The sequence below is a fragment of the Pteropus medius genome, unplaced genomic scaffold, assembly GCF_902729225.1.
Source record: "Pteropus medius unplaced genomic scaffold, Ma_sr-lr_union100, whole genome shotgun sequence".
Taxonomy (NCBI): Eukaryota; Metazoa; Chordata; class Mammalia; order Chiroptera; family Pteropodidae; genus Pteropus; species Pteropus medius.
In genome coordinates, this window is record NW_024344377.1 from 2800567 (window position 1) to 2813537 (window position 12971).

At 48.6% G+C, this 12971-nt stretch overlaps 1 protein-coding gene across 2 annotated transcripts in view; it reads right to left on the bottom strand.

Moving 5' to 3' along the window:
• The window catches only part of PLPP4 (phospholipid phosphatase 4), a 116866-nt gene that overhangs the window by 11829 nt on the left and 92066 nt on the right, over positions 1-12971 (bottom strand). For both annotated transcript variants that reach the window (XM_039870846.1, XM_039870845.1), the window contains one exon: positions 2523-2693. In XM_039870846.1, coding sequence (XP_039726780.1) covers positions 2523-2693 — 171 coding nt within the window. The remainder of the gene's footprint in view (positions 1-2522; positions 2694-12971) is intronic.

Here is a 12971-nt window from a genome sequence, read left to right on the forward strand (position 1 = left end):
CCGCAGGGCAGACGTCTGGGGCTGGGTAAGCCTATGTTGTGGGGAGAGCGATCTTGCACACTGTAGCACGTGTACCAGCACACCTGGCCTGTACCCAAAAGGACGTCTCCAGACATTGCTCACTGTCTCCGGGGAGGAACGGCTGCCTCCACATGTTGAGACCACCGGTGCAGACACTGGCAGGTGGCCTCATAAAGGGGGATTTGTGTAAAATGAGCCCGACTCAGAGCCCATTAGAGGATCCAAGGAAAGGCCACGCTCCTCTCGTGGCTGACTCCGGGGACACAGGCTGAGCAGATGATGGCACAGCTGAGCTGGTACTTGGGCCACATCAGTGTCCTATACCAACCGACGCGCATTCGATTTTGGCTGCAGAAAGTCGATCACAATTTTGCTTCACCCCTCCAAGTACAGCCCTAAACCTCACTCAACCTACACTGTCTTGTTTTGCTTTCCCATCAGCCCACAGAGCATAAATATTCTCCCTCTGCTGCTCCGAGTCCCTGTGCCAGCTGGACAGGGCAGGTCTGAAGCCCCGTGCCAGCAGGCCTTGGGCGTGCCAGCCACAGCACGAGTCCGCCGTGTCTCTACAGCTACAGACAGAGTCCTCATTCTTCCACGATGCACCAGCCACCGCTCGGTGATGAGTAAGAAAGCCAGTTAGGACCAAGGGTATTCGAGCAAGGCGGACCTCACATCTTAGGTTTTCAGAACGATATCACTACACAAAGGTTCTTACTGGCTTCTAAGATAAAGCAGAAATCTATCCAATTCTGAAACCTTTGATCACTTCTCAAATCCAAAGTGGCTGAATGAAAGTGAAAACCAGCATTCACATAAATAGACCATGTTCTCAAAACAACTGCCTCTAAATCAGTTGTTTGGGAAATATAACGACACATCCTTCTTTAGAAACAAGGCACTAAAACAACTATACCAATTCGCACTTGTGCTATGCGTTTTCATTTACAGAGTACATTCAGATCCATTATTTCATTCAGCCTATGAAACAGCTCTGTGAAATATTTGGGGATTATCGTTCCCATGTTCAGAGTGAGGAACTATAGTTCACAAGGGAGAAATGAGAAGCAGTCCATAAAACACCATCCGGCCCATAATATTCTTCAGGGGGAAATGCCCTAGTTAGATAAACAACAACGATTCTGGTGGAGAATACTCCCAGATCCAAGGGCACAATGGATACATCTGTGCAGCTTCCTCGGTCACTCTCTTCCTGCTTCCCTCGCATGATGTAGCTTCAGATTACCTGGAACCTCATCCAAGTCACTGAGCAAAGTAGCGAACGAGGGCAGGCTCAAGGCCAGCGTGTGCCCCTCTACTGACCACCCCCATGAGGAGGGCCTCAAGACTCTGATCAGCACTCAATGCATCCACCTGGCCGGACCACACACCAGCCTCTCTTTGCCCCGCACCCGTAACCCCACCAGGTCAAAGGCTCATGATGGCCAGAGTATGAGTCTAGGAACGCAGAGGGTGGAGCTGAAGCTGGGGAGGTACTGAGAGATGCGGGAGGCCCCCAGAGAGGATGGGGAGAAGGTGCCCCTCACCTCTGGCCTCAGCTGCCGCCTCCCTAGCACTAGATGCACGCCTGGGAAGAGGTGAGAAGATGGAGGTCCCACGAGGCACTGGGCTGCAGGAGGAAAGGGGGAGGAGGGGCACGCCACGGACTAATCATGGGGGCCTCCCCTGTGTTGCTCAGACACGACCGGAAATGACAGGCTGGCTTATTAACAATGCAGACTACTGGCCACCACTCCAGACCCTGCCCCAGAGTCCCATTCCTAGCTCAGGGGGCCTGGTCAAGTGACCCGAGGACTGCCCTCTGGAAAACATGCCCCCAGACCCTGTACTCCCAGAGGCCATGCCCTGTGGACACGACCTCCATCTCTGCTCCCTGTTTGCCATGTGGCAGGTTCTGTCTGCCACTCAGGCAGGCTAGGAGCAGCCGCTGATCTGCAGAGGGACACAAGACGGCTTGTTTTATTCCAGGAACAAGCACCTCCCTTATTTTGTGCGTGTGCGATCACTATGCATAAGCCCCGCCCAGCCCTGTAGCGGCTGATTGGAGCGTTGCTGGCACTGATCCCTGGGATGGACACCTCCTTTGGGAGCACATCCGCGGTGAGAAACACGGCCTTGTGGGATGGGTTTGAGGTATAAAAGGAGCCAAAGCCCCCTCGGCACCAAGTCCGAGGACTGATCCAGCGGGGAAGTCACATTTGGGCCTGAGGCCAAGGGCCTGCCATCCTGGCAGGACCTGCGCCATCTCCTTGAGCATGAAGGAGGAAGCGCTCCAATTCTGTCCCCAGCAAGGACAGTACTGGGGCCAGAACTCGCCTGAACAGGTGTTCTTTCTTTAAAACTGTGTCCGCGCTGTCATTTCGGCCTACTCTCGCTCCTGACGGTGGGCACTGCTCCCAGACAGGTGTGTTTCTGCACCCACCGCCGCGGGAGAGTGGCAGATGCAGCGAGGACCGGGCAGGCCCTGGGCAGGGACTCACCTTGCCAGTGGTGCTTGTAGTCACACATGCGCGACAGGGCGATCATCATGGCGCAGTACAGGGGCAAGATGGCAGCACAGAGCCGCCAGCTCTTCCCCCGCCCACTCTCGGTGAAGCAATGCAGCTTGCCAGCCAAGTAGAACGTCGTGAAGCCGAGGCCCGAAAAGGCAACTGCCAAAGAGAAACAGCAGGTGTCACTCTGGTAGGTGGTGAGCGGCAGGGACACAGTGCATCCTGGGCGCCCTGTCTGCCATCTCGCACGCCCCAGGCCAGGACCCTGTGGGCACAGGCACCGTCTAGACAATCTGTATTCTTGCTAGAAACACTATGGTATTAAACTTTCAACCATGAGAATGATCTTCCAGGCTTACATGTGAGAAGAATCTCTTCTATTTCATTCATTCGTACATTCAACTCTAATTTGACAGGTAGCTACTATGTGCTAGACAGACACTATTCGAGGTGTGGGGAATAAAAAGATACATCAGATGCTGTGTCTGGTCTCAGGGGCTCAGGGTCTGGTTGACGGACATGGCAATGCTGATGAATTATTTTAAGATAATATGTTGAGTACCCTATGGAAAAAAAGTGTATGCAGAAGAAAAGACTGTGAAGATGACTCGGATTTGAAGGGGGAGAAAAAGTAAGGGATTTTTGGCTTGGTGGCATTCGCTAAGGTGGGGCCGGCAAACACTGTGGAGGAGAGAGTCTGACAGAGAAGCCAGTGATGCCAAATTCCTTGTTTTCTCAGAAATTATGAACACTGATTTTTACAATTGCAAAGACAACTCACGGGTATGCTAACTCCTTTGTCAAAAGTGTGGAGTTGGGTGTAACATATGTAACCCCAAAGCTTTTAATCCAGTCACAGTTAAAGCGCAGTTGGAACTCAGTGAGATCTCAGGTGGACTTAGAGCAACGGTCCTCGGCCCTGGCTATACACAGAGTCACCTTGAAAACCCAGGGAGCTTTAAACATGCCGCTAGCCAGGTCCCATTGCCAGACATACTGTTTGTACTGGTCTGCTGGTCTGGAGTGGGCACTGGCGTGTGTGTGCATGTGCATGTGTGTGCATGCATGCGTGTGTATGTGGGAACTCTAATGGTACCCAGGACTGAGCTTAGATGCTTTTCTTGAAGGCAGGTGCTATAGCTCCTACTTTCTCTGGACACCTGCCTAATGAAAACTTTCTTCTTGATTAAAAATGCTGCTGAGGGGCGGAGCTCCTAGGGAAAGAGCCCACACAGCACCTGGGTAAAACAGGTCTTATAAGTACTCTGCACCTGAACAGCAGCCTCAGCATCATCGAATTTGCTACAAACACAGATCTCAGCTCTGCCCCAGACCTACAGAGTTAGAATCTGGTGTCACAAGGTCCACGAGTGGCCTGTGTTCACACCGAAGTCTGAGAAGGCCTGCCTAAAACACATTCATCCTCTCTCTGTATGAGACATCACCAAGCGTTCATCTCAAGGACATAATGCAAAGACATGGGAAAATCTAAAGACAGTCGGCTCAAAGTTATTTATGATTATGGAAAAATGGAAAGTGATCAATACGGAGGCATAGATAAGCAAACAGTGACATTGCCATTCAATGGACTGATGCAATCATGGAAATTACTGTGAATTATGTAGCAATAGGAACAATACCTAGGACACATGTGAAGTGAAAAAAAGCAGGATCCCAAATTTTAGGTTCAATTACCCACAACTTCTCCAATTATCTCTGATGATAATGTGTCTTTTGAAGGGAGGCCCCAGCTGCAAACACAAGTGTATACCTTATACTTTTTCAGCATCCAAATTAAACAAGGCAACAGAGTTGGGTTTTCTTTTAAAACAGGAATTTTAAAAAGGCACTTAAGTATTTTAAAATAATAAGTAGCACTCAAATAAGCGGCAAAGCAGTGCCAACATATATTGAATGTTTAAAGTAAGGCTCTGTGAGAAACTGCATTGCCCAGGCCTCTTCTAGGTTATTTGCTATGATGAGGGGCATTAAGCGATGTACAGAGTGATGCAAAGTCGCCTCCTTCAGCCACCATCCTAGTGAGCACAGTGGGTTCCTTATTTCCCATCCTCATCCACTTTCTTCTGTCCCTTCTGCTCACTGACACTCTCCCCTGAGGTATCAGTGGGAGGGGAGGCTGGACAGTTGGCCCCGGTGGGGACTGGCCTCACCTGAGCTCTTACCGGAGGCGTAACAGACTTCAAATGAGACACTCCAGTGCACCCCCCAATTACATGGAATGTAGCGAGCACAAAGAACCGCCCTAGGGCTTTGCAGGGTTATGGATGAAAATCTCTAAGATCTCAGTCAGAGCGGCAGCCTGGGTGTTGCCAAACTGGCATCTCTTGGGAAAAGGAACAGAAAAAAATCAACACACACAGGGTGGATGTGGAGCAGGAATATGTGTGTCTCATAAAAAAAATGGTCTGGACACTTTCGGATGGACAGTCCCAGTTCAAGTAGCCAATGCTGCCTGACTCTCCGGGCACATTCAGGTGATGAGCAAGGGAAGGGGCTGCTGAGGATCCTCCAAGGTCAAGACCTGGGGCAGGTGGTTTGAGGCCAGGCACTCAGCCTCCACTGAATCACCTCCTTGACCCCAGGAACTCAAAGGGCTGCAGCTCATTCTTTACAGAGCAGGCAAAATATCTTCTCTCCCACAGTGGGGTTCACGCTGCAGCCCTCCAAAATGCTGAAGCGTCTGCTTCTGTGAAAGGAGGCGGGGTTCAAAGACATTTTCAAGGCTGAGTTCCACAGCCTAGACCTCATGGGCATCTGGCAGCAGCTGGTCTTCTCCAACACATGCTCTTGGGCCTTTGGGCAGGATTTTAAAGCAGCACTGTGTGCCCTGACTTTTCTAGGTGATATGGTAGGCTCCGATGGCATGCTAACCCTATGCTTGTCACTTTCTCTTTAATATAGATACAGTTACTAAGCCAGCACAATGCCCTTTGGCACAGGGCTTCTGAGGCACTTCCTTCCGGCCAGGGAGGCATGTCTGAGCCCTGGGCAGCGCCAGTGCTTGGCATTCCTACTTTCCCAAATCATATCCAAATAAGACTTAGGCTCAACCAAACCACCCTGTATTCATATGATCCCACTGCTTTTCTGCTACCTTCTCCAGGGAGACTGAGGGTTTGGAACCAGGATGTGAGCCCCCACGAGCCTGCCCGCTGTGAGGTCCTGGGACCCATCAAGGCTCAGATTCAGATTCGACTGGGAGAAAAAGAAGCAGAAAGGTTTTCAAAAGAATGCTTTCCAACGCTAGCCAAACACCACTGTTTTCTCCTCAAGGAAACATGCCTTTGAGACACGGAGGGGTTGTAAAACCTTTTATGCTAGTGCGGAACAAGTGAGGCGATTTTCACTCCAAGTGACTGTCTGTACCTCAGACCTAGCCAGAGCTTCTAGCATGACAAGAACTAAGAATTCAGCATTCACAGCTGTCAGCAGGCATTGAACATCTTGGAAGATGGGGGAGGTTATAAAATAGGATACATGCAATCACGTTTCGCTAACGATAATGTCGTTAACATTATTAACAACAGAAACAATTAGAACACTCTCCAGCCAGAGGTGAGAGGATGTTGAGAGTCTCGCTGTCCTAAGGGCTAGGAACTTGCTTATTTGCTCTCTAGAGCTTGAAATACACACACACACACACACACACACAGTGATCTGTGGGGAGGAGACTCTGGCCCTTGCTTGCAGCCTGGAGCAGGTTTCCTTGGCTGAAAGCAGTTGATCGTAAATATTTATATGTTGATCCGGCTGTGAAAAGCAAAGACACTCTTGGAGGCTCTAAACTGGAAGCAGATGAAAGAGGGTGGTTTCCCTACCCCGTTTCTGGCACTTTCACCGCTCAACTGGCTGCTGTCAATGACAGGAGAGACGCGAAGCATCGCAGTACAAGTTGCTGGCCCAGGAGGTGACGCCAGGCACACTGAGAACAGGGTGGCCTGCCTGCCTGCTGCTCCTGAAAGGGAACCACTGCTCCCCCGCTCCAGCTGCACAGAGGAACTGCCACAGGTTAACTCTCTCCCTTCGCAAAGAAAGGCCCAGCGACTGAGCTAGCTTAGGTGCCATAATGTGGTTTTGCCTTTTAAACCGAGTGGCAGATCTTTGGACCTAGAATATGGTAAGGAATAAGAAAATTGGCACCAAAAAAAAAAAAAAAAAAGAGAAAGATTTAAAAACTAATGAGATAATAATCAGGGGATAGACTTTGCTTTCCATTCTGCATTTTTCACTTTTGCTGATTATAATAAATTTCCCCAAACCGATCATTCCTGGCCCTGAAAATGGAATTATGCCCTGATGAGAGAATCTACAGATTTTTCATTCGATGATGCCCAAAGAGCTGGTATTTTCTTCTCCAAGAGGGAGGGCAATATCGGGGTGGTCGAATAAATCCGCATGCTGAAGGGTGTTTGAGAAGGATGTCAGGGCATCTCCGCAAGACCATGGGCCATGGAGACAATCTCGTCTGGGTGGCGCCTGCTGGCCCCTCACAGGCAGGAGCAATGCTGTCAGGGCCAGGGCCCTGTTTCCCATCTTGGCTCCGTCATTAATTGACCACGTGACCTTGGGCAAGTCACCTTCCCCTCTCAGGGCCTCAGTTTGCTCTGGAAAACAAGTGGCTGAAATGCGAGGGGCCACCCTGTCACACCCCCGGTCTGGGCAGACAGTGAGCACGAGTGAAGTCAGCGGACGCTAGAGTCACCTTCCTTTGCAACAGAAACCCGTCTCGGTCTACTTTTTATTACTCCGCAATTGCTAGATACTTGGATCCAATAAATATTTCATTTTTTTGAAAAAAAAAAAATCAATGTTTCATTTGTCATACAAAGTGGTGGCTAAGACCCAGCCTCACTTTGGGGAGACGACTGGGAGTGGTGAGGACTGGGGTGAACTGGGGAACACCAGTCTGTTTAAAGTTGTAGCCCCGCCTCCACTCCAACTGGTGTCTGTCACCTGGCAATGTGGCCTCCGAGTTCCCGGAAGTTTTGACCTTCTGACGGAAGACGGAAATCTTGATGGGATATATTTCCCTTTTTAAATATTAACAACGCATCAAAAATGAATGCAGCGCAGACCAAACGAAACGCCTCTGTGGCTGACAGGGCGGGGTGTGCGGGCTGTGGAGCTGGGAAGTCACGCGGGTCCGGCCTCCTGGTGCCGAGAGTCTGCTTAAGTGAGCCCCCCTTTCTACCTCACCAACTCCTACCCATTCTTCAAGCCTCGATTTAAATGTCACTTCCTCAGAGGCCCTCCCTGGGCCCACCCGTAGGTGTAACAGGCTCATACCTGTCCCTCAGAACACTTAACAGGACTCCTTTTATTATGTGGTCGTCTAGTATTTCTCTCTCTTCCACTAGATTCTAAGCTGTATGAGGGCAGAGGCCACGTCCCCTGTGCCTGCGCTCACTCGATGCACAGAAAATGTACCTATCGAATGAGCAGTTGTCAGGCTGATAATCGCGGAAGGTTTTACAAAAGAAGAAGACACAGGACTGGAACTATACGGGCTCAGAATAATGTATGGGAGGGAGGCAAGCTGGGGCCTACCCTGAATTCCCCCTGATCATGTGGCACACTCCAGACTTCTCTCCCCCATGTCTGTGTGTCTGTATGTCTGTGTGTCTGTGTGTCTGTCTGTCTCTCTCTCTCTCTCACACACAAACACACGTATTTCCCTGGGCTCTCCCCACCAGGATGACCCTGGAATCCTCCTGGAAATTTCAGAACAGGAGTCCCTCTGTTCTCCAGAGACGGACAGCCACCTCCAGGTACCGGGGCTAGACTCTAAAGAACAATGCAAGATTCTCAGACGAGGGGAAGATATAGAATGGGAAGTGACGTGAGATTTGAAGGGTCCGAGGAGGGACCAGTGGAGTGGCATTTGATGAACTAGAAAAGAAGGCAAGGGGAAACTCTGCCCACGTGAGCAGAGCTCCATCAGAAGGACATGAGATGGTCCGGAGTGGCAGCTTTCATTACCTGGCCTCACTTCGTCCCCAGAGCAACAGAGTGACATAGGTATTAGGCTCGTTTTATGGATGAGAAATAGAGGCTCAGATAAGTCAAATTATTTACCGAAGGTTAATGTAGCCCTTAAAAAACTGTAGGTTATTTCTAAATAGAGCAAAAAGATCTCAGATTTTCTTAGCACACTTACAGTTGTAGCGCTGCTAAGTGCCTGTTTGTCTTTATAACCCTGCAACGTGCCCATCAAGGTCACCAGGGAATCCCCAGGACCCAGCACACAGCGAGGTAAGGGAAGCCCCTGTCACATGATGACTGAATGAATATATTAATATAACAGGGCTCTATTAAGTATTTCTGCCACAGGCCAAGGTCTTTGGGGACAGAAAGACATACATGGCCGTAAGTCATGCCCTTCATCCCGTTTCTAGGCAAGGTGATACTTAAGCTACCAGAGCCAAGTAGGATTTCCATTTCATGATGGGAATGATTGTACAGTTTTGTTTGAGAAGGAGCAATGGGGAAAAGGAACCAAAAAGTTCATAATTAGTCTGAAGGCAAATGTCAGAGGCAGGAAACGCAGACAGAGAAAAGCGGACTATAAACTCCTTGTGCAACCCCAGTTGGCATCTTCAAAGAGGCTTTTGTTCTGAAAAAAAGAACCCGCTGGGGAACAATATATAAAAAGTGCAGAAGAAGCAAGAGAGGCAGGGATGGAACTGGCTTTGGGAGAAGAAGGTGGCAGTCCTTTGTCAACACCCCTCCCCCCCGCCACCACCTGGCACGGATCCTGGGGGCAGGATTAAGGATTTTTAAATTATGGAAGCCGCTCTGGCTCCCCCACCCCCCACCTCCCACTGCTTGATGAAAAATTCTTATGAGGAGTCATAAATGTCACCCTTTGCCCTAGAGAGAGCTAGGGACTGTCGCCAAGATGGGAAGTGGTTCTGCATATTGGAGCATCCTCATCTACTGAAGATCTAAATCCCCAGGCCAACCTTTGCTGTTTTTTCCCCGTCCTGATTATATGCCACAATGATCTGAAACATAAATATAAGAATAAGCCTTCCAAAGGGAGAAATTACCTTTTTTTCCATATTACCATTAGGGGAGCTGATAACGATAACATTTTTATGAAAAATAATTGCAAAGGCCTTAGCAGAACATAAATTTGATAGCAAGATTTGAACAGTAATGAACACCTTGGAGAAATAACTAAAAAGGCAGTAGTCATTAATTCATTCAATGTGGTCATCTAATTAGCCTCTACTTGGGGTGCAGGGACTTCAGCAAAGTCCTTGAAGCCTTAATGACTGCCACCGCCCAGCTATCTTCTAAAGAAATGGCCTCAAGTGTGCCTGCCTTTTGAGAGATTATTCCACCTGCAGTTTGGTTTTTTAGGGAAAAACAACCCTTCTAACCCGTAGCTGGCAGTGTTGATTGGGGCTCTCAGCCCGCATAGGAAGGGAACATGAGATGACAGAAACTCTATACACTGGTCTCTGCCCTGGTTCCTGGCACAGAGCTCGAAACCCTTGTGATTTCCTCAGTGATAAGAGCACGAGGAGCATCTTTTGTTCCAATGAGGTGACTCTAGGTAGGCTCCTGGATGGGGGCGTGGTGACTGGAAGGCCAAGTCATGATTAGAAGCTTGGAATTTTCAGCCCCATTTCCCCATTCTCTGGAGAGGGGAGAAAGGCTGGAAGCAAAATTAGGATTGGTCACGCCTATGGGATGCAGCCTCCATAAAAACTCCCAATAGTATAGGGCTTAGAGAGCTTTTAGGTAAACTCATCCACGTACTGAGGATGATGCACCCCAATCCACAGGGACAGAAGCAACTGTGCTTGGGACCCTCGTAGACCTTGCCCTACACAGCTCTTCACCTGGCTGTTCATCTGTATCCCACATCATATCCCTTAATAAAGTAGTACATTTAAGTGTTTCCCTAAGTTCTGTGAGCTGCTCTAGCAAATTAATCAAACCCAAGGAGGGGATTGTGGGAATCCCAAATTTATAGCCGATCAGTCAGAAGCACAGGTGACAACCTGGACTCAGGATTGGCATGTGAAGTGGGGTGGGAACCATCTCGTGTGACTGAGCCCCTAGCCTGTGGGATCTGACACTGTCTCCAAGGAGTGAATGTCAGAATTGAGTTAAGTCGTATGACACCCAGGTTGTGTCACGGAGAGAATCTCCTGGCCTGGGAAAAGCCCACACACCTGGCATCGGAAGTGTCATGAATGGGATGTAGTGTGAGCGCAAGGGAGAAACAAGGAGGAACGGCTGGATTTTTCCACACAGAACGTGAACGGGCCGGGCACTGGGGAGATCACTCCCCAGGAGGTGCTGGGCTCACACGCTGGCCAACAGGAGCAGTCGCGATGCGTGCTGACCACATGGCCAAATCAAACCTTCTTAATGCCACGTAAGTGGAAAAGGCACATTGACTTCACATTACTGTCCTGAGCCAGGCTATGCCATTGTTCTGGTTACTGGAAAAAAAAAAAAAAAAACTGCACCGCCACCCCGCCGCCACCGCCCAGTCTCAAGGTGGAAGCCCTAAGTGGCTGGCCAGCCAATGAGATGGCTTCCCAACCATGTCCTGGTTTCTCTGAACACAAACTCCCACCACCAAAGCCCATCCATGCTCATCTGTCACTCACAGCCCGAAGGAAACGGACCGTAACAGGACAAGAGCCTTGTTTATTTGACATGCCCCAAATCTCCTCTTATAGACACCATCCAAATTCGAAAGATTTGTTTCCTGTTCATATAAGACTTATGGATTTTTTAAGTTAGGAGAGCCATTTAAATCCGGGAAAGCAAATGTGGCATTTTCATCTCCTATGACCTTGGCAGACATTGCTAATTGATCAAGGGACTTTTAATCAAGAAAATCAGCGCTGGGCTTAGAGTCTTCCTCAACACAGTGTCCAAGTAGCGACCTGTCTCATGCAACAGTTTGAAATCAACCCAATGGCTTCTTTTAAATCATTGAACCTAAAACAACACAAAATACAACAAAAATAGAACTCTCCTCAGTGTCAGGAGATTTGGGTTCCAGGTCAGAGTGGGGTCCCCCTCAGTGATCTCCTCTATTCACCAAAGACAACAGCATCCAACTCCCAAAACACATGCTATCTGTGAAAGTGCTTTGCAAACAGAAATTCAACATACAATTGAAAGGTGTCGTTACGTAAAGCTGATGACTAATTATAAACATTGACTGTGGAAGCTGGTCTCAGATCCAGATCTGTCTGCATCACAAGCCAAGTTCGGTCCCCTTTTCCCGTACAGAAATACCTAGGAATTACCAACCCCGAGGCTTTGCATCCAGCAGGGTGGCAGACTGTGTATCCTGACTGAGATAATGTTGGGTAAAATACAGAAACAAGCAATGTCTTCAATATATCACCGAGTTGACGCAGAGAGAAGAATGAATGAGAGCGAGGTCTCCCAAACTGAAGGGAAAGCGAGGATCTTTGGTACCAGAAAACTACAAAGCCAAATGGTGCCCGAGGATGTCTGCAGAAACCTGGGGACCTTGAGCTTCCACTTCGGTGGCTTTGATGCCTCCATGGGGTGCAGAGGTGAAGAGATGAAGTCTCAGGCACATCCCAAGTGAAGAATGGAATGGGAGACCCTGAAGAAACCTGAGATCCTAAAGGCATAAGAGCACGTCGGAAAGGAAGCCTGCTCTTCAGAAGGAAACAGTAGGAAAATTTGTCCATCTCCATCTCTGTGCTGTGTGGAGAGATTTCATAACATCAGGACGACTCTCATAGGCTTCTGCAGTCCAATTCATGCTTTTCATGTGATCCCCAAGAAACCTCGAGAGGAGAAGTGGGTGGCCGTGAAGAAGGCAGTGCTCCCAGGCAACGGGCAGAATTCCTCTCTGGGGGAATTCAACTTCAACCCAGATGTCAAAATATTCCCCAAAATAAAGTTCTTAGAAAAAGTAAAAGCCCAAAGTAAGAAAGGTCAAAACATAAAAGATTTCAGGGCATATATAGAAAAAGTTGAATCGCAACCACTTTAGGCATTATAAGGCGCAGAATATAAAATCATTATTTGCAACAAGGTTAAAGAAATTATAGAGAAGCGTGAAAATAAGAATGAAGAACAAGCATTATAAAAAATAATGAAGCAGATTTTTCTAAAGATCAAATGGAATTTCCATAAAAACAGAGTAATCGAACTTAAAAACTCAACAGATAGATTAAATAGCATGTGAGACAAAGCCTAATAGAGAATTAGAATTGTAATATGTTAGATGGATGGATGGATGGATGGATGGACGGACGGACGGACGGATGGAAGGAGAAAGAGAGAGAGAGAGAGGGAGGGAGGGAGAGAAAGAGGGAGACAGAGAGGGAGAGAGAGAGAAAGAGAAAGAGAAAGAGAAAGACAGAAAGAGAGAAAGAAAAAAGAAAGAGAGAGAAAGAAAGA